The 24,206-nt window shown below is 40.8% G+C and overlaps 1 protein-coding gene across 1 annotated transcript; it reads left to right on the top strand.

Moving 5' to 3' along the window:
• Positions 1-3,574: 3,574 nt before the first annotated feature.
• On the top strand, positions 3,575-6,825 carry LOC107765424 (expansin-A3). Its single transcript, XM_016584064.2, has 3 exons — positions 3,575-3,881; positions 3,982-4,300; positions 6,084-6,825. The coding sequence occupies exons 1-3, from the start codon at positions 3,731-3,733 to the stop codon at positions 6,391-6,393; spliced, it is 780 nt and encodes a 259-aa protein (XP_016439550.1). The 5' UTR covers positions 3,575-3,730; the 3' UTR covers positions 6,394-6,825.
• The last annotated feature ends 17,381 nt before the right edge of the window (positions 6,826-24,206 follow it).

The following is a 24,206-nucleotide window of genomic DNA, read 5'->3' as shown; positions in this document are numbered from 1 at the left end:
AATGAATTTAGGTAATTAAGTTTTTTGTTCAACCCTTCGGTGTCTGAAATTTACTAGTCTGACTAATTCAAAATTGCATCGTAAAAAGCCAATTATGTTGGGTTTTAACGTTTTTTATCAAAGAAAACTCCATTTCTAAAGCTCTAACCCGAGCCCTCTAGTTAACGGACAAATTTTTACCATTCCATAATACCCCTACGTGGGTTGAGATAATTAAGTTAATTAGTGTATAATTTTTTGTACGTCCAAGTACCCGTTTGAATTCGGTCAACAAGAAAACATCTTCTAAATGCAAGAACTTAGAAGAGTCAATCCTAAGAGAAGTTTCTTAAGTTTTGTCCTCTTCTTCCTTTTTGTCTTTTGATTTTTCAAATTTTTAAAAAACGTTCATAGAAAATACGTGGGTAATAATTCATTTTCAAATCTTCTTGCATAGACCGAAAGGAAATATTGTCTGTTCCTATCCATTTGTGGTGCTTTTACGATAGCAACATCATAAGCATCAACAATTTCACATGGCTTCAGTTATATATGCATGACTTAATATACCTCCTCGGTTACCTAAAATTGGTATCCATAAAAAGTTGAGGTATGATTATGATACGTCCAATTAATTAATAGTTTAATACTATCACTCTTCAATAATGATTTTCAAGGTATATATAAGCAGCATCAATTTAAGAGAAAATGAAAAGAAAAAGGAAGCAAGAAGAATAGCCATGTATGTAATAAATTGAAAATGTTGGGGAATCAAATTAAATTTGCTTGTCAGTTGATATTATATTGTCAATATTATTAAAAGGAACGTTGAAACTTGAACGAACCAAAAGAGATATATGTTCACGGTGGATTCGACCTGAAAGTCTTTTGCTCATTTATGAGACGAGCGATTAGAAGTAATTTTTTTATCAAAAAAATACAAACAATTTGATGTTTTTGAAGTTTAGTCATATCAAATTGCCCAAAAGCTCGTCAGTGATGATGAAGAGATAGGACAATTTAGGAATTGAACGGGGAATATGACTCGGTGATCATATTAAATGTTTGCACTAAACTATATAATAATATTGTATAGGGTAAAATCAGTTTATATTAAATGCTCGAATAATAGTGTGACACGTGAAACCGAAGGCAGACAGAAGATAAAGCGAGTGAAAACCAAGACCGAGGACAACAACTTCAGTTGGCACAAAGTAGATCCCGAAGGGAACTTAGTCAACGGAAGCAAACGAGTATTTGTCACCAGATGACATTTAATGAAGAATATTCCTCAATATTAAGCTAGCGTTTGGCCATAGATTCCCAAATTTATTCTGAAAAATCTTATTTGGTTGAAATTTGATTTGAAGATGAAAATGTGTTTGGACATCTGTTTTGGGTGAAGTTTGGTTTGGAAAAACATGAAACATGACTTATACCCACAAGTTCTAAAAACTATCACAAATACCCAATAGTACCATTATTAATAACATTCATTATATTATCGCAAACTATAGTCCTGAATATAAATAAATTTGATACAAAATTATCATTTTTATAATGAACTATATGATACACTATCAGATGACCTAGAAGACGAAGCAACATCGTTACAAAATAATAAATGGTGGGCTCTTTTATAAAATATAAAAGTTTGGGACAATTTTTAAAAATATAATAGTGATATTTTGGCCCAAAACCAGCTATTGAGCTGGTTTTGGGATTTAGGATTTGGGACTTGGCCAAAATATAGGCAAAATCTATGGCCAAACATGTGTTTGCCAAATAAAACCCAAGTTTATTTTGGCAAAATCTATGGCCAATCGGGTCCTAAATATACAGCCATTACAGAGAATTTTGGCATTAATGGCCCGCTGTTACATATTTATCAATGACCCCCATTATTATCATTTAAGAGTGATTTGATCCTAGAACCTTGTTCTCTAGGTATATCTATAAATAGTGACTTCAACAACCATTGCAAGGAAAGAAGAATCTCTAACAATCTGATGCTAAATATTATTCTCAAGCTAAATAATACTTTGTTTTCTGTCTAACATTGTTCTTATTGCTGCCTTCGGAAGCCTTGCTCCCGAAATCAGGCTAACTGCTATTTATCTCGATTTTAACGCTAAGTCTTGTATTTTTATTTAATTTATTTATCATTTTGGCATCAAATCAGTTTCACTTGTCTATAAGCCGCACAACAAATTCAACTGGAACACTATTAAAAAATTTAAGAGTTCTAATGCCCAACGGATCGATCTTTCAAGGAGACGAAAAGATAAAAAGAAAAAATATATCAGTAACATTATGGACATAATAACAACAACGTAAGAACCAATGAATAATTTGATAATGCTGCTCGTAGAGCTTAAATTAGGTTGATTTGTAAAATAATTTCTCCTGACACAGCATGCAACTTTTGGGAAAGAATAAGAAAAAGATGAAGAGGAGGCGAAAAGGAAGCAGGTAATAGTAAATGTGTTACTGAACCAGAGGAGTAAACAAAGGGGTTGTGATTGGTGAGGAAGTTAAAACTTTAACGACTGAGTTCACCACTTGCATCCAAATTGACGTCTTGCACTCTCCCCAATTCCTCAGTCCTATAATAGAGTGGCGAAAAATACTTTACAATAAGTTTGTATATTAAATTAAATATTTTTAACTGTAAAAATTATGTTAAAATGATAGTGCATATTATTTTATTATGATTTATAAATATGAAGGTAAATCTCTCGCAATTCGTTTAACAAATCAAAAATGATTTTACTTTAGCAACTAATGCCATTGAGTGGCGGTAAAAAAGATATGGTAGCATTGTAAAGATATCTAATTATACGATAGCAAGTTGCTAGTACTTGGTTTAGTTGCGTTGGCATCTAATTTATTATCATATGCAAAATATCCTAAGCAACTTGCTCAAAATTACATAGTCAAGCAAGGCAATAAGAATTTAGTGAACCCTTTCATTTGTCATCCTGTTTCTCCATTCCAAAAATAATAATAAGATTCAAAATTCGAGAATCAAAGCATCCATACTTTTGTTGTAAAATCAAACACCCCTAAAAAATATTGTAAATCATAACGTCGTTGATTAAAATTCATAGAATATACGACGACGTAATAAAAGAAAAAATTGTTTGGCATTACGAAAACAATATCATATAAAACGAAACAAATAAACAATAATGAAATATTTAAGGACTTATGTTTTTATTTTTTTATTTTGCACCTGATGTCTAATATCAGCATTGAGGTCCAGACTAATTCGGGATCGTGTCACGTAAGAAATCTTATTTATCCCAAGACGATCTTGATTCTCCTAACCACACAATCAAGAATCTCAAGGTTATACAATACAATCTTCAAGTTTTTGCCATAAACTTAAGCATAAATCATTAGAACTTCATTATTTCATTCCCATGTGCCAAGAGCTAGGTCTCTTTACCATTACGTGCAACTCACATGTCTACTTGTAACACAAAATTTCATTCATAAAAAGAATTTTGTAAAAACAATAATGTAAATTTACCAACCAGAAAAAAGAAAAGAAAAAACAGAACATTAATTACAGGTCCTGCCCTTGTGCCTTTAGACCCTCCACACTCAATAAGTACCCCCTCACTTCCCTCCCGCTCTTCATTCACCTCCAAAACCCCTTTTCCTTTTCCATTTCCCTCTTCTCTCTCCCCTTTTGTTTGTTCACACACTGAAACACTATATACTAAAGAGCAGTGTGTGTGAGAAAATGGTTGTAACTAAGATACTCTGCATTACTACTACTCTTCTCTGTTTTCTTACCGCCGTCAATGCAAAAATCCCCGGCGTTTACACCGGCGGCCCCTGGCAAGGAGCCCATGCCACCTTCTACGGTGGCTCCGACGCTTCTGGCACTATGGGTATCTACTATATATTCTCCTCTCTCTGCACACTATTGACACTGAATTATTATTTTATTTTTTTAAAATTTACGGGCAAATTTTGGATTTTTTTGGACAGGTGGAGCTTGTGGATATGGGAATCTGTACAGCCAAGGGTACGGAGTGAACAATGCAGCACTGAGCACAGTACTATTTAACAATGGGCTAAGTTGCGGAGCCTGCTTTGAAATTAAGTGTGTTGACGATGATAAATGGTGCCTTCCCGGTAACCCGTCGATTTTCGTCACGGCTACAAACTTTTGCCCACCAAATTTCGCTTTGCCGAACGACGACGGTGGGTGGTGTAACCCACCTCGTCCTCATTTTGACTTAGCTATGCCTATGTTTCTCAAAATTGGTCTGTACCGTGCCGGTATTGTCCCCGTCAGTTACCGCCGGTGAGTTTTCCGATAAACTTTTTCTATTGCTACTTTAATGCTCTTTACGTTATGCGTCTCCTTTTTGGATTTGATTCGCCTAACTGCTTTTGTGGTTTGCACCAATATGTCTTGCAAAAAACTACTTGCCTCTTTTATGAGGGGTATTTTTGACATTTCAAAAGCGGGTATGGGAAAAGATAATTTTTATCCTTATGGGAAAAGATTTGATGTGTTGAGAAAGTCGTGGGACGGTGAATTAATGCGAATAATAAGATTTTATTTTATGGGCAGAAAATAAGATTTTATCCATAAAATAGTAATATTTTATTTTATGGCCAACTATTTTTCACAATTTTTGAACATACTGTAATTCAATGCTAAGCCTAGAGAGTATGTTGGACTATAACTAACATAATATTGTTCCATTTCAAGTTATAATTCCAATTTTAGTACCACAAGTTTGTATTAGCTTCTTAATTACTGTTACTCATTTAAATTTTGAAATTTATGATCTTAAATATATTAAATTTGTGTAATATAAATTTTAAAATTTGTGGCATTAAATATGAGTACATAATAGAGAATTTGTATGGCTATAAAAACTTCTTATTAAGTATAAAATTAAAAATATTACATTTAAATATACAGTTATGCTAGTTCTTATATTGAACTAATAAAAGAATAATAGCGTAGAAACGGTAATTGATGGATGGAGTACTGTATTTTATGCTATGTTGTTCAAACTCTTCGGGTGTGTCGGATCCTTCAACACTTTTAAAGGATTCACATAAGTGTAACGGTATATTTGGAGGAAAGATTCGACATAAGTGCAACGATATTTTTGAAGGATTTGCACATAGATTTTGTGTGGTTCCATTTAGTACAACAACAACAACAATTGTAGGTTTGCATTAACTTGCCACCAATTCTCTAACATGTTGAGGATAGTTTTATTATCACTATAATTATTGAATTAGGGTTTGGTCCCCTACCAAGAGGTAAATATGGACCAACAAAGAAACACGCGTTTCCGTACATCGCGTAAGTAAGGGAATGTTAAAGTTGCAGTTTTGAAGTGATTTTGAGGGTAACAAGGGAATTGTCTCACTCCTAACTGTATACCAAAGGAAATTGGGATTTGTTCCTTGCTTCGAATTCAGGGATTCGAAACATGGCTCACACTATCCCACGCGCTTGTTAGCCCCACCATCCATGCATCTATTCACTGGGCCCCATCTTACCTGAAATACCGGTCAGCCTAGTGTTTATTGCTACCATATCTTTGCTTATAGTTCTAACTGTTGTAATTCAACTTTTTAAAAATAATTAGTGTTCAGATCAGCTAGCACTAACCGGTAAAAAAAATTACTTAATATTTTTTTATGTTCTGAAATTTAAATTTGAGATCTTATAATTTTTAACACATTCATTGATTATTAGGCCATACTCTTAGGTGTTATTATAATTCAATTCATTTATATACGTAGATCCATCAAAAGGGTACTTAAAAATATTTATTTTTGGTACTCGAATGCGAAATTTATGGCTAAGAGTAAATTTAAAATTTGACAAAATATAAAACAGATCGGTTGGTTGAAACTAATTCATTCGCGAGTTAAAAATTATATAAAATACGTATTTTTTGCATATAATATACATATAATTTATCATATATTATTTATTGGAGTGGTAAAAATTATACATTTCTCTTTTAAAGTTTATAATAACTACGCATTTATTATCATTTTATCATACCTTTGATGCTTATTGCTAATTGTTTTTTATTTTTTAAAATTTGTAGAGTAGCGTGCAGAAAAGCAGGAGGGATCCGATTCACAATAAACGGGTTCCGTTACTTCAATTTGCTATTGGTGACAAACGTGGCGGGTGCAGGGGACATCCAGAAGGTTCTTATTAAGGGCACAAACACACAGTGGATAGCAATGAGCCGAAACTGGGGGCAAAATTGGCAAACCAATGCTGTTCTTGTGGGCAAGGCCTTGTCCATTAGGGTTAAAGCTAGTGACCATCGCAGTGTCACCTCTAACAACGTGGCACCACCTAATTGGCAGTTCGGACAAACCTTTGTGGGCAAGAATTTCCGGGTCTAGATCCAGTTTTCACTAACCCGACCCGAAACCCAAATTTATTTACGAGCACAATTACTAATAAGTTATACGATAAATTTTGAAAGAAAAAAAAATTCCTATGATTTTTCCTAGGCTTCAGTGTTTCTCTTTTTTACTAGGTAATTTTGAAGTCCTAGGGGGAAGTAGTATCTTCTTTTTACCTTCTTTATCAACTTTATGGGGAATTGTTTTTTTTCACTTTAGTGTCTTTTTTTTGTTTTTTACTTTTTGTTATGAAGTGGTGTGATGGTAAAAGTGAAAAAGCTAAATGGAGGCTGAAGCGGCTGCAAAAGCACCCAAAAAAATAGGGTAAGCATGTAAGCCCGCAGCTCTATTTGCATGTTACTACTAGTTATGTGCAATGGAACATCATATGTTTCCTATGAATACGAAGATAATATACTTTCTATTTTATATATGTTTTGGCATTGTTTTAATACATTTCTGATATTGATGTCCTGTTTTCCATTTACTCAAAACTGAGAGATAATGTCCCTAATACTAAAATTCATTTTTGTCATTAATAGTACTGCAAAATATTTGACCTCCTCATGAGTAGAAAATTAAATTATATGATAATGGGTTAAACATAGTTAATAATAATATTTCTAGATATGAGTTTCGAAAACGTGACTAATGTCAAACAGATCTGGTGGTAGATTAATAGCAGCGTGTAATAACTATTCCAAAAAGTATGAGCAATAATGTAGCACTTTATAGCAATAAATAATAATAAATGACATTTAAGTAAATAGGAGGAGTGATTCACCCAATAAAAAATAAACTAGATGGTTGTTCCTCTGACAATGATGAGTGACAAACAAATCCTAGAATGTCCGAATTTTCTCGGATCTAATGGAAAAGTATAGAATAATATAAACGAGAATCATGATGAAAAGGTAGTGTTTGTATCCTACTAAGATGGAAAGAGAGAATCTTTTGTCAAAAGTCTATTCTTATCAAATGAATATCATATGCCCCATATCATTGTCTCTTTTTCTATTTATATGAGACATTTTCCTAATAAATCTTAATAGTACAAGTGTAGAGAATATCCACTAGAATATTCTCTTTAATATCTTATTTCGAAAACTTGCCGTTACAGCTTCATCAACGGTGCTCGACCTTGACCATTGTTGACATCTTGATCGCGAATCTCACTGCTTCCTAGTCGATCTCGACTGACGATGACTCGAGGACTCTTTCTTTAGTGTTATCTTATCTTCAATATTCTAGGGCAGATTTTGACTCATATAGTTAGTCCCTCGGCTTATTGAGGTTCTGTTTACTGCGATCAAAATGATTGTACGAGCTGAGTGGGTCGTGATGATTGGGGCGAGCTGATAGCGTGGCCCTTTGTGAACCGCAAACTATGGAGTTGTGCGATCCATGAATTAGGGTGACGTCATGATGTCATGCGTCATTATGATGCATTTTTCTGATGCGTTGCTTCGTTTCGCATGCGTCTTTTGATTGAATCTACCGCTTCGATTACGGTGCCAGGTAATGATGAATCAATTTCTCGGTTTCGATGCTTGAATTTCTATAAATCTGGGTGTGTGGGTATAATTTCAACCTTTACGAAATCCTTGCACCAAACTCTGTACCTTCTTCCTCCTCCTCCATTGTTATGCATCTTTTCTTTCTATTCCAACGATCCCTATCATTTTTAATTCTTCATTATTTAATACCTTCCTTTCTTTTGTTGAAAATATGTCTAACGTACCTTCTGAGCCCAGCGAGGGAAATGACCCGGTCCCTCTGGCAATTCTTCTTCCTCCTTATGTGGAGAACGTTCCCATTGCCATAGAGAAAGGAGGCTTCCCGACTATGGAAGTGATAGTTCCTCGCAATCCCGATGTCAGGTCTGATTTCTCGAAACTGCCTAAAGCCGAACCCGTAACCTTTAAATCGGCGATGAAGGAGGCTGATTTGTCAGAGCTTAAGAAGAAGTACGGCCTTCCCGACCGCGTCGAATTGATCCCTACCGGATGGGTTTCGGTGCAGCACTACCGTCCTGGGTATTGCGCATTCCACGCCTACCCCTCTCACATCGGCCACACTTTTTCTCTCCTTCTGTTGGCGGAGGAATTCTGTCCCTTCTACAATATTTTCCTGGCTCAACTCGCACCATACGTTTACAAGCTTATAAGGATGCTCACCAAGTTTGCTGAGTTGGCCGTGGTCAAGATCACTCTTCAACATCTGATGCACGTGTTCAACCCCAGCTTTTATAGGGGGACGATGTTGAATCTCTGCCACCGAGGAGGCAAATGCCTGGTGGTGAAGATGGATGATAAGGCTAACCGCCAGTTCTAGCTCAACCTTTTCTTCGTTAGAACTGGGGACGTGGTAGCCAACGTCGACGGCTTCCCTGAAGCTTGGAATTGCACTTGTAAGCGCCTCACTCCCTCGCACGTAGGTACTTGGTTTATTTTGCTTAGCTGTGGATTCTGACCCGTCGTGCTTTTCTTATGTAGTCAAGACCTCGCCTCCTCCTTGGTCGAGGACATTTCTGGTGGGATCGGTCAGCTCCTCCCTCACATCACGGGAATTCGTAAGTAGCCGGGCTTCTTCAAGAGTTTTGGGCCGGCTCCCCACTCGACTTGTAAGTTACTCTTGTCTTTGTCTTGTTGGTTATTCTCTTTTGTGGTTGTCTTGGCTAACTCTCTTATCCTTTTGTGCTTCCCTTAGTTTCAGCTAGGGGGTCCTTGAGGAGGTCGAGAGCTCCCACACCTGCGTTCCGTAAGAGGAAAGTTGACGCCTCTTCGACTCCTGGCCCTTCTATGATCGCGGTTGATTCTGGTCACTCCTCGGTCACGCCTGCTATTGCATCCGCATCAACTCCTTCTTTATCTATGGAGACTTCGGCAGCGGAAGTTTTGGCTTCTCCCTTGTATCGTCTCATAGACGAGGAAGAGGGGTCGTTGCGAGGTGATGGGGACCTGATGCCCCGTAAGAGGAAATCGGTGGACGTGGGAGACGGGGTTGCCTAGGATGTCGACTCAGTGATAGATGACTTCATACTTCATGAGACGACGACTATTGTCATCAAAGACGATGTCGGGCCATTGTATGAGTTTCCGAGGTTGACGGAGGCCGACGAGGGCGTATCTCTCCCTTATGCGATGACGGATGTCGAAGGGCCGGCTACTAGGGCTTCTAACACTTCACGGCAAGAGGGTCCATCGACTTTGCAGCCGGCTGATGATACTTCTTTGCCGACCAATGGGAGAGGCAAAGGCGTTGCCGAAGACGGCTACGAGACGGGTTCAGATATTGATGCTGCAAAAATGAGTATGATGGAGGAAGGGTTTACCCAGCTTGAGTTAAGGTTGGAGGGATCTACGCGGACCATTGTGATCCCCATGGATCGTGATCTATTGAAGAATGCGGAGAACGTAGTTCCTACCCTCGGCCCTCTTTGCTCCGACGTGGAGGGCGAAACTATCAAAGAGATGGATGATGTTACCTTGTCGAGGAGCATAGCCGGCCTTGCTCTCAAGGTGAGTATTTTAGGGCTCCATTTTTCTGTCTGCTATGTTGTTTTTTGTTTAGTACTTTGCCGTTGTTAGCAGAAGCGTAAGGCAATATATTTACGAGGTTGCAACACAAATAGTTTGAGTACCACGACAAGTACCGGGAGTTTCACAGGCGGTGTGGTGAGGTCGGCAATTTGCAGGCCCTTCGTGATAAATTGAAGGAGAAAGATGACGAGCTGGTGAGAGTCATCGAGAAGTGCAGTGTCCTTGAGGGGACGTTGAGAAGTAAGGAGGAGGAGCTCGAAGTCAGGAGAGCCGTAGAAACCCAATGTGGCGACCTCCAGACGAAAGTGATCGAGCTGCACAGGCAATTGGAAGAGTGCCACCTACAGATGGAGGTCCTTCATGGCGAAGTTGCAGAGAAACAGAGCGAGCTTGAGAAGGCGGAGTCTTCCCGTTTGGGGGCTCAAAGAAAATCAGAGATGTTAGAGTTGGAAAATAGGACACTCCGGGCCGAGCGATAGATTGACCAATCCATGGTGAAGGCAAAAGAAGATATATTAGATAAGAGGATCAGAGAGCTAGAAAAAGACAACTCCCTCATCCAGGGCCAGGTGGCCGCCTTAGAGGCTGAAAAGGCTCAACTACTTGCGCAACCATCTTCCTCTCGCACTTCAAATTTCCCAAACGTTCCCGGGGACTTGTACGAGGAATGGGTTCATGCTGAAGCTCAGTTTGATGTGTTTCAAGATTTGTATAAGGTGGGGTCTATTTCTGCGGCCGCCCTTAATGATGTTTCTGTTAAGGCCCGCTATGCTCGGGTCGCTTGTGGATATGATCCTGCCACGCCTGAGGATGGTGACGATAAGGGGTCGGGGCCTGAACCAGCTTGAAAAGAACGCCCGATATGATGCTGCATACAGTGAGGGCGATGGTGATGATGAATAGGAAGGTCGAGATGGCTCAGGTGGTCAGGGCGATGGTGCTGAAGGTCCCGATGGTGGTGACCAATAGTTTTTCTCCTTCTTTATTTATTTTGTTGTAAGCTTGTGTATTTTTGTACGCGTCTTCACAAGCCTTTGTAAAAAATATTTAAGTATGAAACGGAATGGCCATATTATTTTCTGAATCTGTTTCCTTTTCTGTGATTAGTTTTTCTATACCTGCATGTTTTTTGCTTGTGTTTCTTGTTCGAGCAAGGTCAAATATATCTGAACTTAGTCATGGCCGAGGGTCGGTAGATGTTAGTTCGAGCGAGGTCGAATGCATCTTGAGTTTAGTTATAGCCGAGGGCCGGTAGGTGGTAGTTCGAGCGAGGTCGAACGTAACCTAAATTTAATTGTGGTCGAGGGCCGGTAGGTGTTAGTTCGAGCGAGGTCGAACATAACCTAACTTTAATTATGGCCGATGGCCTGTAGGTGTTAGTTCGAGCGAGGTCGAACATAACCTAACTTTAATTATGGCCGAGAGCCTGTAGGTGTTAGTTCGAGCGAGGTCGAACATAACCTAACTTTAATTATGGCCGAGGGCTGGTAGGTGTTAGCTCAAGCAAAGTCGAACATAAACTGAGTTTAGTTATGCCCGAGGGCCGGTAGGTGTTAGTTCTAGCGAGGTCGAATATAACCTAACTTTAGTTATGGCCAAGGGCCGGTAGGTGTAAGTTCGAGAGAGGTCGAACATAATCTAACTTTGAGAGAAATGTGCTGGTAAGTGTAAAGTTTATTGCCTTGTCATTGTTGCATCTGTTACATACTTGGAGAAATTTACAGACTTTGGGTGTTGACTGCCGTTCCAGTCCCAGTCCCGGTCTACCTAGTCCCCTCATTGGTTGATCTGGAGAAAAGTGAGAGGTCTAGCAATGAAATAGAAATCAGGGCCTTGCCTTCACGTACTTAGACTTGGAATATTCCCTTCGTCGTATCGTTAAAAACCTCCTTGAGAAAACCCGATTGGGACAAAACTCAATTGAGGGAAAAAAGAGTACGACTTGGGGGAACTCTTTCCTTTAGAATTTGAAGTACTTGAGGTGGCTGATATTCAAGTTGTTTGGTAGTAGCCTTCTTTCCATTATTTCTAGTTGAAATGATCCTTTATTTGCTTTTGTTGTGATTTTGCACGGACTCGTGAGGATGGTTTAGGTGGCCCTTGATGTTCGCACCCTCTGGCGAAATTTGTTCTTCCCTTGTCGCTTAGCAGCTCTTTAAGATGTCCTTGACGTAGCATATTCACGACCTCCTGCCTTAGGGAGATGCAGTCTTCCGTTTTGTGCCCTCGTTCTTGGTAGAACTCACAGAGGGCGTCGAACTTTCTAGTATTAGGGTCTGATCTCATCTTCGGCTGCCACTTCACTTTTGGTCCGAGCTTCTCCAGGGCGTAGACTATCTTTGTGGGTGACACTCAAAAATTATGAACAGAAAGTTAGGGGGGCATACCTCGGTCATTCCGATGAGTTACCTTCCTGGGTCTAGATGGACCTTCTTCGTAGAGAGAAGAGGGGGCGGTCGTCCTGATGTACGGTTGGTGTCGTTCCTTGTTAAGCCGTGGGATCGGGTGATCTCTTCTGGCATTGTCTCTTCGATCCTTTCTTGACTCCGCTTGCACTGAGGTTAGCTGGTGGGTTGGTCTGTTGAGGTCATCCTCATCTGCACGGACTTCGGCACAATGTGCATTATGGATCTCATCCCAAGGGGTTGGGGGATACTTCATCAATCGGCTTAATAGTTTTCTCGTTGCTCTTGAACTATCCCTGCTCAACCCGTTCTGAAAGGCTGCGACTGCCATCCCTTCGGACTCATTTGGCAAAGTCATCCTTACTAGGTTGAACTGGGCAAAGAAGTCCCTCAATCCATCTCCTAGATATTATTTGACAGCAAATATGTCGTTCACTTTGGCCTTGGCCTTTTGGCTCCCGCGTGGGCCGTTACAAACTTGCCGGTAATTTCTTCACAGGTTTAGATAGTACGTGTTGGTGGTTGCGAATACCATGTTAATGCTCCTCAGTGAAGGTTTTGCCGAACTTTTTCAGTAAAATGGAACACACATATTCCTTGGCGAGGTCGTTGCCTTTTACGGCGGTGACGTAATGAGTCAAATGATCTTTGGGGTCAGTTGTGCCATCATATATCCTGAGGTAAAGCGGCATTTTAAAGGTTTTTGATATAGCATGTGGGGCTGCGTCATCACTGTACGGCTATTCAACGAACCGTCCGACGTCTCTCTTTGGCAACAGCTTGGGGGCACCCGGTATTTTATCGACCCTTTCCTGGTATTCTTTCATTTGATCTGGGAGTGCCTTGTTCTCACTCTCTATTTTCTCCATCATTTTTAAATGATTGCGAGGCGAGGGCATTGTCACCTACATTATTAATGACATTGTGAGTAATACCTGTCGTGGGAGGAAGAGGGAATTGGTTGCACAGCTCGTCTGCTGGTTGTATAGTACAAGTCCTTGAGTTTTTTGTAGTCGTGTCTCGGGCGGGCTTGTTGAGGACGTTGGTTAGCGTGTCAGTTAGCCATGCTTTGAGGAGCTTTTTACAGCTGAGGGCGTCTCCTCCCTCATAGATGTGGAGGCTCCCTTACCAAGAGATTTTGTGATGCTGCAGTGAGGAGGCGGCGACCCATCTCGCCTGGGGGAGGCATTGGGCGTTGCGTTTTCGTATGCCATTTCACAGGTTTCGTTGATGACGTTCCTGAGGTTAGTTGGGAGGTCACTTATTATTCTCGTCCTTTCTTCTCGGTTACCTGCCATGATGGGATTTGTGACATACAAAGAAAGGAGATCTTATTTTTCTTTTACGTTAGTGACCCGTGTTAGCTATAGATATAGAAGAAACTAAAAATTTAACTAGGAAATCCCCACAGGCGGCGCCAAATTATTTGACCAAAAAGTATAATCCTTGGTTCAAATAATTAAATTTGTGTGATAAGGGGTTAAACCTAGTTAATAATAATATTTCTAGACGCGAGTTCCAAAAGCGTGATTAACGTTGGACAGATCTGGTAGAGGTATATTGATAGCAACATGCAATAACTATTTCAAAAAGTATGAGTAATAATATATCACTTAAAAGCAATAAATAAAATTAAATGACATTTAAGTAAATATGAAAAGTGATTCACCCAATAAAGGATGACCAAGATGGTTGTTTCTGCTCACACTGATGAGTGACAGACAAATCCTAGAATGTTCGAATTATTCTCGGATCTAATGGAAAAGTATGGAATAATATGAACGAGAATCTTGATGAAAAAGTAGCGTTTGTATCCTAGTAAGAGAGAGAATCTCTTGTCAAAAGTGTGTTCTTATCAAATGAATGCGAGATGCCTCATATCGTTGTCTCTTTTTCTATTTATATGAGATATTTTCCTAATAAACCCTAATAGTACAAGTGGAGAGAATATCCACTAGAATATTCTCTTTAATTTCCTATTTCGAAAACTAACCGTTATAGCTTCATCAACGGTGCTCGACCTCGACCATTGTTGACATCCTGACCGCAAATCTTGCTTCTTCCTAGTCGACCTCGACTGACGACGACTCGATGACTCTTTCTTTAGTGGTATCTTATCTTAAATATTCTAGAGCAAATTTTGACTCATACAAGTCTGAGCTGAAATGAGTCAAACAAAATGAAATAGCATTTCGACCGACTACAAGAAAAGCAAATTATTGTTCGATCAAAAACTTTTATAGCAATATATTACTGAACAATGAATATAAGTAATCTCTATTTTTACAGCACTCAAGGTGTGGCCTAGCTGTTAATGAAATAGGCAAAATTCATAAGAGATCAAACTTTAAATTCTAATAGAATTTATTCGGTGCATGTGTTGATAGGAAGTAGCGGGTATTTACTGAAATAGTCCATACACGGGCAAACTAATCCAAACACTAAAAGGATAACCACTATTCCCTCTCTCTCAAATCACTTGTCATGTTTCACTTCTCGAGAGTCAAACTATCTTAAATTTTGACCAACATTTTAAAATGAATATTTATATCGTATTAATATGAGAAAAATTGTAACTTGTAGTACTTTTCATATAATCCATCCGTTCACTTTTACTTGTCCACTTTGAACTTTTCACGCCCCTTAAGAAATAATAAATATAGTATGTATTTTACCATACAACCCCTAATAATGACAGCGTTTCAAAAAGTCTTGAGAAATAAGTTTGAAAATGAGTAATTAATCATAAGGATAAAACAGAAAAAAAAAAAAAAAAATATTATCTTTCTCTTGATTTAGTATAGTAGACAAGTAAAAATAAAAATATATTTTTAGTATAGTGGATAATTAAAAGTGAACGGAGGGAGTAATATTGAATATCTAATTTTAAAACATTACAACTAATTTGGCCAATTCACTTAATTAGAAGCTCTTTTACGAGAAACTGCATTTAAAGCATAGATTCATGGAGTTGGGGGATGTACTGAACTATCTAGGGTTTGTGTTCAGCTCTGTCGCTGGTTGTGCTTAATTATTTGATCATGACTTCACTGTTACCCGCAGCCATTTTAAGCACGACTTAAATTCTTGTATTAATGTCTTTCCTCTATTATTGACTGATATGACTGATGGATGTCATGTTTTGCTGAATTCAGCAATTCCCTTTTAGTTGTCAAATTTCACTTTTAATAATGCCTTTTTGGTGTTTGAATTCACCAATTCCCTACTAGTTGTCAAATGATTCAAATGAACGTTGAATCAACGTTCCCGTCTCTCGTCCTCCAAATATCTTTGTTTACCCCTAAAATTAGTAATTTGTAAACGATTTAAAGAATATATGATTTAATTTAACACAAATGATCAAAGAACAGTAAATAATTGAATTGAATTGAAATAGAATGAAATGATCAAACCGAAATGACGTAGTAATTAAGACTTGCATTTAACTTAAGTGCCAATGGTCAGTCTCGATTGAGCCTTCGAAATAGAGCTCCGATTCAAATAAACGGATGAACAACTAAAGAACACTTAAAGCGATGGCAGAAAGCCAAAGTAAATTTTATTGCCATAACATGCGTGCAAAAAATAGTGTCAAAAACAAAGGGGTGTTCCTCTTTATATAGTAGAGGAGATTTAACTCTAATACAAGTCTAAATAAGGTAAAAATCTTTTCCTTCCTTCTTTTCCACGAAAATATGATCTGCAGCCAATACCGAGCGTGATCTATGTCGCAATATCCGGCTAATGGCGGATATTTCGGCTCCCGGTTTGTCTTCTTTAACTGTCTTTCTTTTACCCTCGATTCTTCATCTCACTCGAACTTGATTCTTTTCGGGTTCGGCCATGATCGAGACCCGTTGTACCATTCGCCCATCCCTAGTTCCGATCTATGGGTACCTTCGCTCTCAATCGAGCCAGTAACAAGTAACGTCGTTCTTCATTTCACAACGAAAAATCGGGAGTAACTTTATCCTCGATTTTAGCCGTATACAATTTTATTCAGCTTTAATTTGGCAAATATTCATCACTTTTAGCTTTTTGAGAGATTGACAAAATAATGCCTTGACTAATATTCTTAAATTAATTACATTCAGTTATTTTGCTACGGAAAAGCTTATGTAACGACTCGGCCGGTCGTTTTGAGAGATAGAGACCCGAACCCCTATTAACTGTTTTCCCCATATCTATTTCTGCTATTGTGACTTGTCAGAATGATTGGTTTTGAGTTTCTGAGTGTTTTGGGACACTTAGTCCCTAAATGAGAGCTTAAGTCTTAGAATTTGGATAGTAGTCGGAACTGTACGAAAACGGATCCGAAATGGAATTATGTCGACTCCGTTAGCTCCGTTGAGTGATTTTGAGCTTAGGAGCGCGTCCGGAATGTGTTTTGGAGGTCTGTAGTGGATTTAGGCTTGAATTGGCGAAAGTTAAATTTTCGGCGATTTCAGCCGATAGTGAAAATTTTGATATCCAGCTCGGGATGGATTTCCGAAAGTAGCTGTAGGTTCGTAGTATCATTTCTGACCTGTGTGTAAAATTTGAGGTAATTCGGACTAGATTTGACGTGGTTCGGCGTCGTTTGTAGAATTTGGAAAATTCTAAGTTCTTAGGCTTGAATCCGTGCTTAATTCATGATTTTTAGTGTTATTCGATTTGGTTTGAAGGCTCGACTAAGTTCGTATGCGTTATTGGATTGGTTGGTAGGTTTGGTTGAGGTCCTAGGGGCCTCGGGTGAGTTTCGAGTGCTTAACGGATCAAAAGTTGGATTTGTGTTGCTGCTCAAGTCTTCAGGCATCTGTCATTTTCGCACCTGCGGTGGAGAGACCGCAGGTGCGTGATCGCACGTGCGGAGAGGCAAGCACAGAAGCGGATTTGGGATATGTGGTCACGGGTCGCAGGTGTGAAGGGAAATGCCGCATCTGCGATGCCCGCAGATGCGCTAAAGGACGCGCATGCGCGGAGGAGATCGCAGAAGCGGACAATAGTCCACAGACGCGTACTCGCAGGTGCGGCCCTTTTTCCGCAGAAGCGGACCCAGCCCTCTTAAGTCGTTTTCGCACCTGCGAAGGAAATTTTGCAGGTGCGGCGTCGCATGTGCGACCCAAGGTCCGCAGATGCGGAATAACTGGGCAGAAAAGGGGCAAATTCGAGGGTTTGAAGTTCACTTCATAAATTTGATTGAGAGCTCGGTAGAAGGCGGAATTTGGAGAGATTTTCGGAGGAACTTTTTGGGTAATGATTCTTAAATCCCTTATGGTTATATTTCACTTATCTATGCTTGAATTCATCGTTTAAATTCGGATTTGGTGTGAAAAATTGAGAAAAGTTCTTAGGCCGAATTTTGGGGTTATGATCGAGATTTTGGAGTCGGATTTTAGTAGATTTGATATGGTTAGACTCGTGAGTGAATGAGCTTTCGTATTTTATGACTTTTACCTAATTTCAAGAAGTGGGCCCCACAGGCGATTTTGAGTTAATTTCGAAATTTTCGTTATTGATTTCGTTAATTAGATAAGTTTATTATTGTTGTAATTATGATATGTAATTGCTTTTGGCTAGATTTGGGCCATTGAGAGCCGGATATTCGTAGAAAAGGACATTCTTACAGATTGATTGAGCTTGACTCGAGGTAAGTGTCTTGCCTAACTTTGTGTGGGGGAAATCCCCTTAAGATTTGGAACTATTGTGATATGTGAGTATCGTGTACGTGAGGTGACGAGTACATAAACGGGCTAGTTGTGGTAAAACCCGATTTTCTTACTGAGCAGCAACACGTTTTCCTGTTATTTTGAGTTATACTATTTTAATGAGTACTAATCTATTTTCATTCTTAATTGAGTTATTCCAATATGTGTAGCTATCATGTTTAGTCTAATACAACATGTCTACGTGTCTTAATTGCTTATGTGAATTAGGTGCAATATGCTTAGTGAATTTTCTGCTTCTTCCCTAACTGGTACTTAGTCTAAATTGTTAGAATTTCGGGATGTATTTGTATTTCTATCATTCGCACTGCAAATTTACTTTGGGACTACGAAACGATATTTTGGGAGATCCCCCTGTACTGCGTATTTACTTTGGGACTACAGAACGGTATTTCGGGAGATCCCCCTTTACTGCATATTTACTTTGGGACTACTGGATACCGATATTGGTGTACTCATGCTACTCTCTGCACAAGTTTTTCATGTGCAGATCTAGGTGCACCTTATCAGCCGCACTATTAGTGAGCCGGGACAGTTTTGGATACTTCAAGGTATATCTGCCGCGTCCGCAGACCTCGGAGTCCCCTTCTACTCTTTTCCATGTCCATTATCTTCTTTATTTTTCCTTGTTAGACTCTGATGTATAGAGACACGAGATCGTTCCTTCTGTAGTTTGTGATTCACGATGTTCAGGGTTTTGGGATTTGTTGTGTATTTTTTTGAATAGTTGGCTAAATTTATATTTTTATTTCATTATTCCGCAAATGTTAGGCTTACCTAGTTGTAGAGACTAGGTGTCGTCACGACGTCACACGGAGGGAAAATTGGGTCGTGACAAGTTAGTATCAGAGCTCTAGGTTCGTAGATGTCGTGAGTCATAAGCGGGTTTATTAGAGTCTCGTGGATCGATACGGAGACGTTTGTACTTATCTTTGGGAGGCTATGGAACTGTTAGGAAAATTTCACTACTTTGATTTCTTGTCGTGCGAAAATTGTTGACTTCAGAGATTCTAAATTTATGTATTCTATTCTCTCACAGATAGTGAGGACACGTACAAACGGATATGATGAACAGGCACTCGCGCCCCTTGCTAGAGCTACGAGAGACCGGGGCCGGGGTAGAGGCCGAGGACGTCCATGTGGTGCAGCCAGAGCACCCGCACGAGCTGCTACAGAGGAGCCCCTAGTAGCTCAAGCTGGAGGGCAGACACCTGAGATACCTGTTGCTGCACCGTCCCTCCAGGAGACTCTAGCCCAGTTTCTGAGCATGTTCAACACCTTAGCTCAAGCTGGATTGATTCCACTTGCTCCTGCCACATCTCAGGCCGGGGGAGGAGCACAGACTCCCGTCGCCGGTGCTCTAGAGCAGCGTGTTCAGGTCGACCAAGTTCCAGAGATTGTACCAATGCAGCCGATAACTCCAGCTCAGCCCGAGGTTAGGGCAATAGCTTCTAAGGCGGAGCAGCTCAGACTTGAGAGGTACAAGAAGTACCACCCACCTACTTTCAACGGATTGTCTACAGATGATGCTCAGGGTTTTCTGGAGGAATGTCATCGTATTTCTTGTACTATGGGCGTAGCGGAGACGAGTGGGGTTTCGTTTACCATATTCCAGCTTAGAGGAGCAGCCTATCAGTGGTGGCGTGCTTATGAGTTGGGTAGTCCGGCTGAGGCAACTTCACTTACATGGACTCAGTTCTCGGACATATTTTTGAGAGAGTCTGTCCCTCAGAGCCTCAGGGACTCATGGCGCGCGGAGTTTGAGCAGCTACGCCAGGGTGCTATGACTGTGTCAGAATATGCAGTTCACTTCAGTGATTTGGCTCGACATGCACCGGCCTTAGTTGCCACAGTTCGAGAGAGGGTTCGACGATTTATTGAGGGTCTCCATCCCAGCATTCGGAGTAGTATGGACAGGGAATGGAGATGGATATTTCTTATCAGCAGGTTGTGGGTATTTCCAGGAGGTTCGAGGGCATGTTTGCCCGGGATAGAGAGGAGAGGGAGGCCAAGAGGTCTCGAGAGGCTGGTTATAATTCTGGAGCTCCTGCCCCAGCCGCTCGCCATGGTAGGGGTTATGTGAGCCGCCCCGTTCATTCAGCTCTTCTAGCCTCCAGCAGTGTTCCAGCTCCTTCTGGACCCTAGGAGCCTTATTATGCACTGCCAGTATGTAGTATGCCTCCTGCATGGGGTGTTCCTAGCGGCCAGTCCAGCAGACTTGGCCCGAGCCAGTCACAGCAGCCACGCCCTCCCAGAGCTTGTTTTGAGTGTGGTGACACTCGCCACATGGTGAGGGATTGCCCCAGGATTAGGAGGGGTGCACCTCCACAGACTTTTCAGCCACAACGTGCTCCACCGGGTCCTCAGGCTATGATTACAGCACCAGCTGCCACCCTACCTGCTCAACCAACTCGAGGTGGAGGTCAGGGAGGTAGAGATCGCCCTAGAGGGGGAGGCCAGGCCAGATATTATGCATTTCCTGCTCGTACAGAGGTAGTTGCTTCTGATTCTGTCATTATAGGTATTGCTCTAGTCTGTCATAGAGATGCGTCGATATTATTTGTCCCAGGCTCTACATATTCTTATGTGTCCTCTTATTTTTCCCCGTATTTGGGCGTATCTCGGGATTCTTTGAGTTCCCCTATTTATGTATCGACTCCTGTGGGAGATTCTCTTGTTGTGGACCGTGTGTATCGGTCGTGTTTGATTGCTCTTAGTGGTTTTGAGACCAGAGCCGATTTATTAGTGCTCAGCATGGTGGACTTTGATATTATTTTAGGCATGGACTAGTTGTCGCCCCATTATGCTATTCTTGATTGTCACGCTAAAACCGTGACGCTGGCTATGCCAGGTTTACCGCGATTAGAGTGGAGAAGTACCTTAGAGTATACTCCCAGCAGAGTTATTTCTTTTCTTAAAGCTCAACGAATAGTTGAGAAGGCGCGTTGTGACGCGTATCTAGCTTATGTGAGAGATGCCAGTATTGATACCCCTACAGTTGAGTCAGTTCCAGTAGTGAGGGACTTTCCAGATGTGTTTCCAGCTGATATTCCGGGCATGCCGCCCGACAGAAATATTGATTTTGGCATTGATTTGTTGCCGAACACTCAGCCCATCTCTATTCCTCCATATCGTATGGCTCCTCCTGAATTGAAGGAGTTGAAAGAACAGTTATAAGAATTGCTTGATAAAGGCTTCATTCGGCCCAGTGTGTTACCTTGGGGTGCTCCTGTCTTATTTGTGAAGAAGAAGGATGGTTCTATGCGGATGTGTATTGATTACCGCCAGTTGAACAAAGTCACAGTGAAGAACAAGTACCCATTGCCTCGTATTGATGACTTATTTGATCAGTTACAGGGTGCCAAAGTGTTTTCCAAGATTGACTTACGTTCAGGTTATCATCAGTTGAAGATTCGGGAGCCGGATATCCCGAAGACTGCTTTCAGGACCAGATTTGGTCACTATGAGTTTCTTGTCATGTCATTTAGGTTGACCAATGCCCAACAGCCTTTATGCATTTGATGCACAGTGTGTTCCGGCCTTATCTTGATTCCTTCGTCATTGTATTTATTGATGACATCCTGGTATATTCCCGGTCTCGGGAAGATCATGAGCATCACCTGAGGACCGTGCTTCAGACTTTGAGGGAGAAGATGTTGTATGCAAAATTTTCTAAATGTGAATTCTAGCTTGATTCAGTGGCATTCTTGGGCCACATAGTGTCTTGTGATGGGATCAAGGTAGATCCGAAGAAGATTGAAGCAGTGCAGAGTTAGCCCTGGCCGTCCTCAACTACAGAGATCCGAAGTTTTCTTGGTCTTGCAGGTTATTACCGTCATTTTGTAGAAAGATTCTCCTCTTTTGCAGCACTTATGACCAGGCTGACCCAGAAGGGTGCTCCGTTCAGGTGGACAGAGGAATGTGAGGAGAGCTTTCAGAAGCTCAAGACAGCTTTGACTACGGCCCCAGTATTGGTATTACCTACAGGTTCGAGGTCTTATACTCTTTAGAATAATGTGAAAGTGAAAAAATATTTGGTTACGGCACGTAATGTTATTTTCCTTTGGAAGAATGAGGTCTTTATCACTCGCAATATGGCATTCATGGTTGGAGAGCGAGTCTTGCTCCGGGTTTCGCCTATGAAGGGCGTTATGAGGTTTGGGAAGAAGGGCAAGCTGAGCCCAAGGTTCATTGGTCCATTTGAGGTGTTGCTTCGAGTTAGGGAGGTTGCTTATGAACTCGCCCTGCCTCCCAGTATAGCAGGAGTTCATCCAGTATTCCATGTTTCTATGCTCCGAAAGTATCATGGCGATCCGTCCCATGTGTTGGATTTCAACTCAGTTTAATTGGATAAGGATCTATCTTATGTTGAGGAGCCAGTGGCTATTTTAGACAGACAGGTCAGAAAGCTAAGATCAAAGAACATTGCTTCGGTAACGATTCATTGGAGGGGACAGCCGATCTAGGAGGCGACTTGGGAGACTGAGCAGGATATGCGCAGCCGTTATCCTTATCTTTTCACCACTTCACGAATGTCTCTATGCTCGTTCGAGGACGAACGATTGTTTTAAGAGGGGGAGGATGTAACGACTCGGCCGGTCGTTTTGAGAGATAGATCCCCGAACCCCTATTAACTGCTTTTCCCATATCTATTTCTACTATTGTGACTTGTCGGGATGATTGGTTTTGAGTTTCTGAGTGTTTTGGGACACTTAGTCCCTAAATGAGAGCTTAAGTCTAAGAATTTGGACTGTGGTCGAAACTATGTGAAGATGGATCCGAAATAGAATTACGTCGACTCCGTTAGCTCCGTTGAGTGATTTTGAGCTTAGGAGCGTATCCGGAATGTATTTTGGAGGTCTGTAGTAGATTTAGGCTTGAATTGGCAAAAGTTAGATTTTCGGCGATTTCGGCCGATAGTGGAAATTTTGATATCGAGCTCGGAATGGATTTCCGAAAGTGGTTGTAGGTTCGTAGTGTCATTTGTGACCTGTGTATAAAATTTGAGGTAATTCGGACTAGATTTGACGTGGTTCAACATCGTTTGTAGAATTTGGAAAATTGTAAGTTCTTAGGCTTGAATCTGTGCTTAATTCGTGATTTTTAGTGTTATTCGATGTGGTTTGAAGGCTCGACTAAGTTCGTATGGTGTTATAGGATTGGTTGGTAGGTTTGGTTGAGGTCCCAGGGGCCTCGGGTGAGTTTCGAGTGCTTAACAGATTAAAAGTTGGATTTGTGTTGCTGCTGAAGTCTTCAGGCATCTGTCATTTTCGCACCTGTGGTGGAGAGACCGCAGGTGCGTGATCGCACGTGCGGAGAGGCAAGCGCAGAAGCGGATTTGGGATGTGTGGTCAGGGGTCGCAGGTGCGATGGGAAATGCCGCATATGCGATGCCCGCAAATGCGCTAAAGGACTCGCAGGCGCGGAGGAGATCGCAGAAGCAGACAATAGTCCGCAGGCGCGCACTCGCAGGTGCGGCCCTTTTTCTGCAGAAGCGGACCCAGCCCTCTTAAGTCATTTCCGCACCTGCGAAGGAAATTTCGCAGGTGCGGCGTCGCAAGTGTGACCCAAGGTCCGCAAATGCGGAATAACTGGGCAGAAAAGGGACAAATTCGAGGGTTTGAAGTTCACTTCACAAATTTGATTGAGAGCTCGGTAGAAGGCGGAATTTGGAGAGATTTTCGGAGAAAGTTTTTGGGTAATGATTCTTAACTTCCTTATGGTTATATTCCACTAATCTATGCATGAATTCATCGTTTAAATTCGGATTTGGGGTGAAAATTTGAGAAAAGTTCTTAGGCCGAATTTTGGGGTTATGATCGAGATTTTGGAGTCGGATTTTAGTAGATTTGATATGGTTAGACTCGTGAGTCAATGAGCTTTTGTATTTTACGACTTTTACCCAATTTCGAGAAGTAGGCCCCACGGGCGATTTTGTGTTAATTTCGAAATTTTCGTTAAAATGTTGGTTTCTTTAATTAGACGAGTCTATTATTGTTGTAATTATGATATGTAATTGCTTTTGGCTAGATTTGGGCCATTCAGAGCCGGATATTCGTGGAAAAGGACATTCTTACAGATTGATTGAGCTTGACTCGAGGTAAGTGTCTTGCCTAACTTTGTGTGGGGGAAATCCCCTTGAGATTTGGAACTATTGT

The sequence above is a fragment of the Nicotiana tabacum genome, chromosome 2 (genome assembly GCF_000715075.1).
Source record: "Nicotiana tabacum cultivar K326 chromosome 2, ASM71507v2, whole genome shotgun sequence".
Classification (NCBI taxonomy): domain Eukaryota; kingdom Viridiplantae; phylum Streptophyta; class Magnoliopsida; order Solanales; family Solanaceae; genus Nicotiana; species Nicotiana tabacum.
The sequence above is the reverse complement of the archived record's forward strand: the minus strand, read 5'-3'. Positions and strand labels throughout refer to the sequence as shown.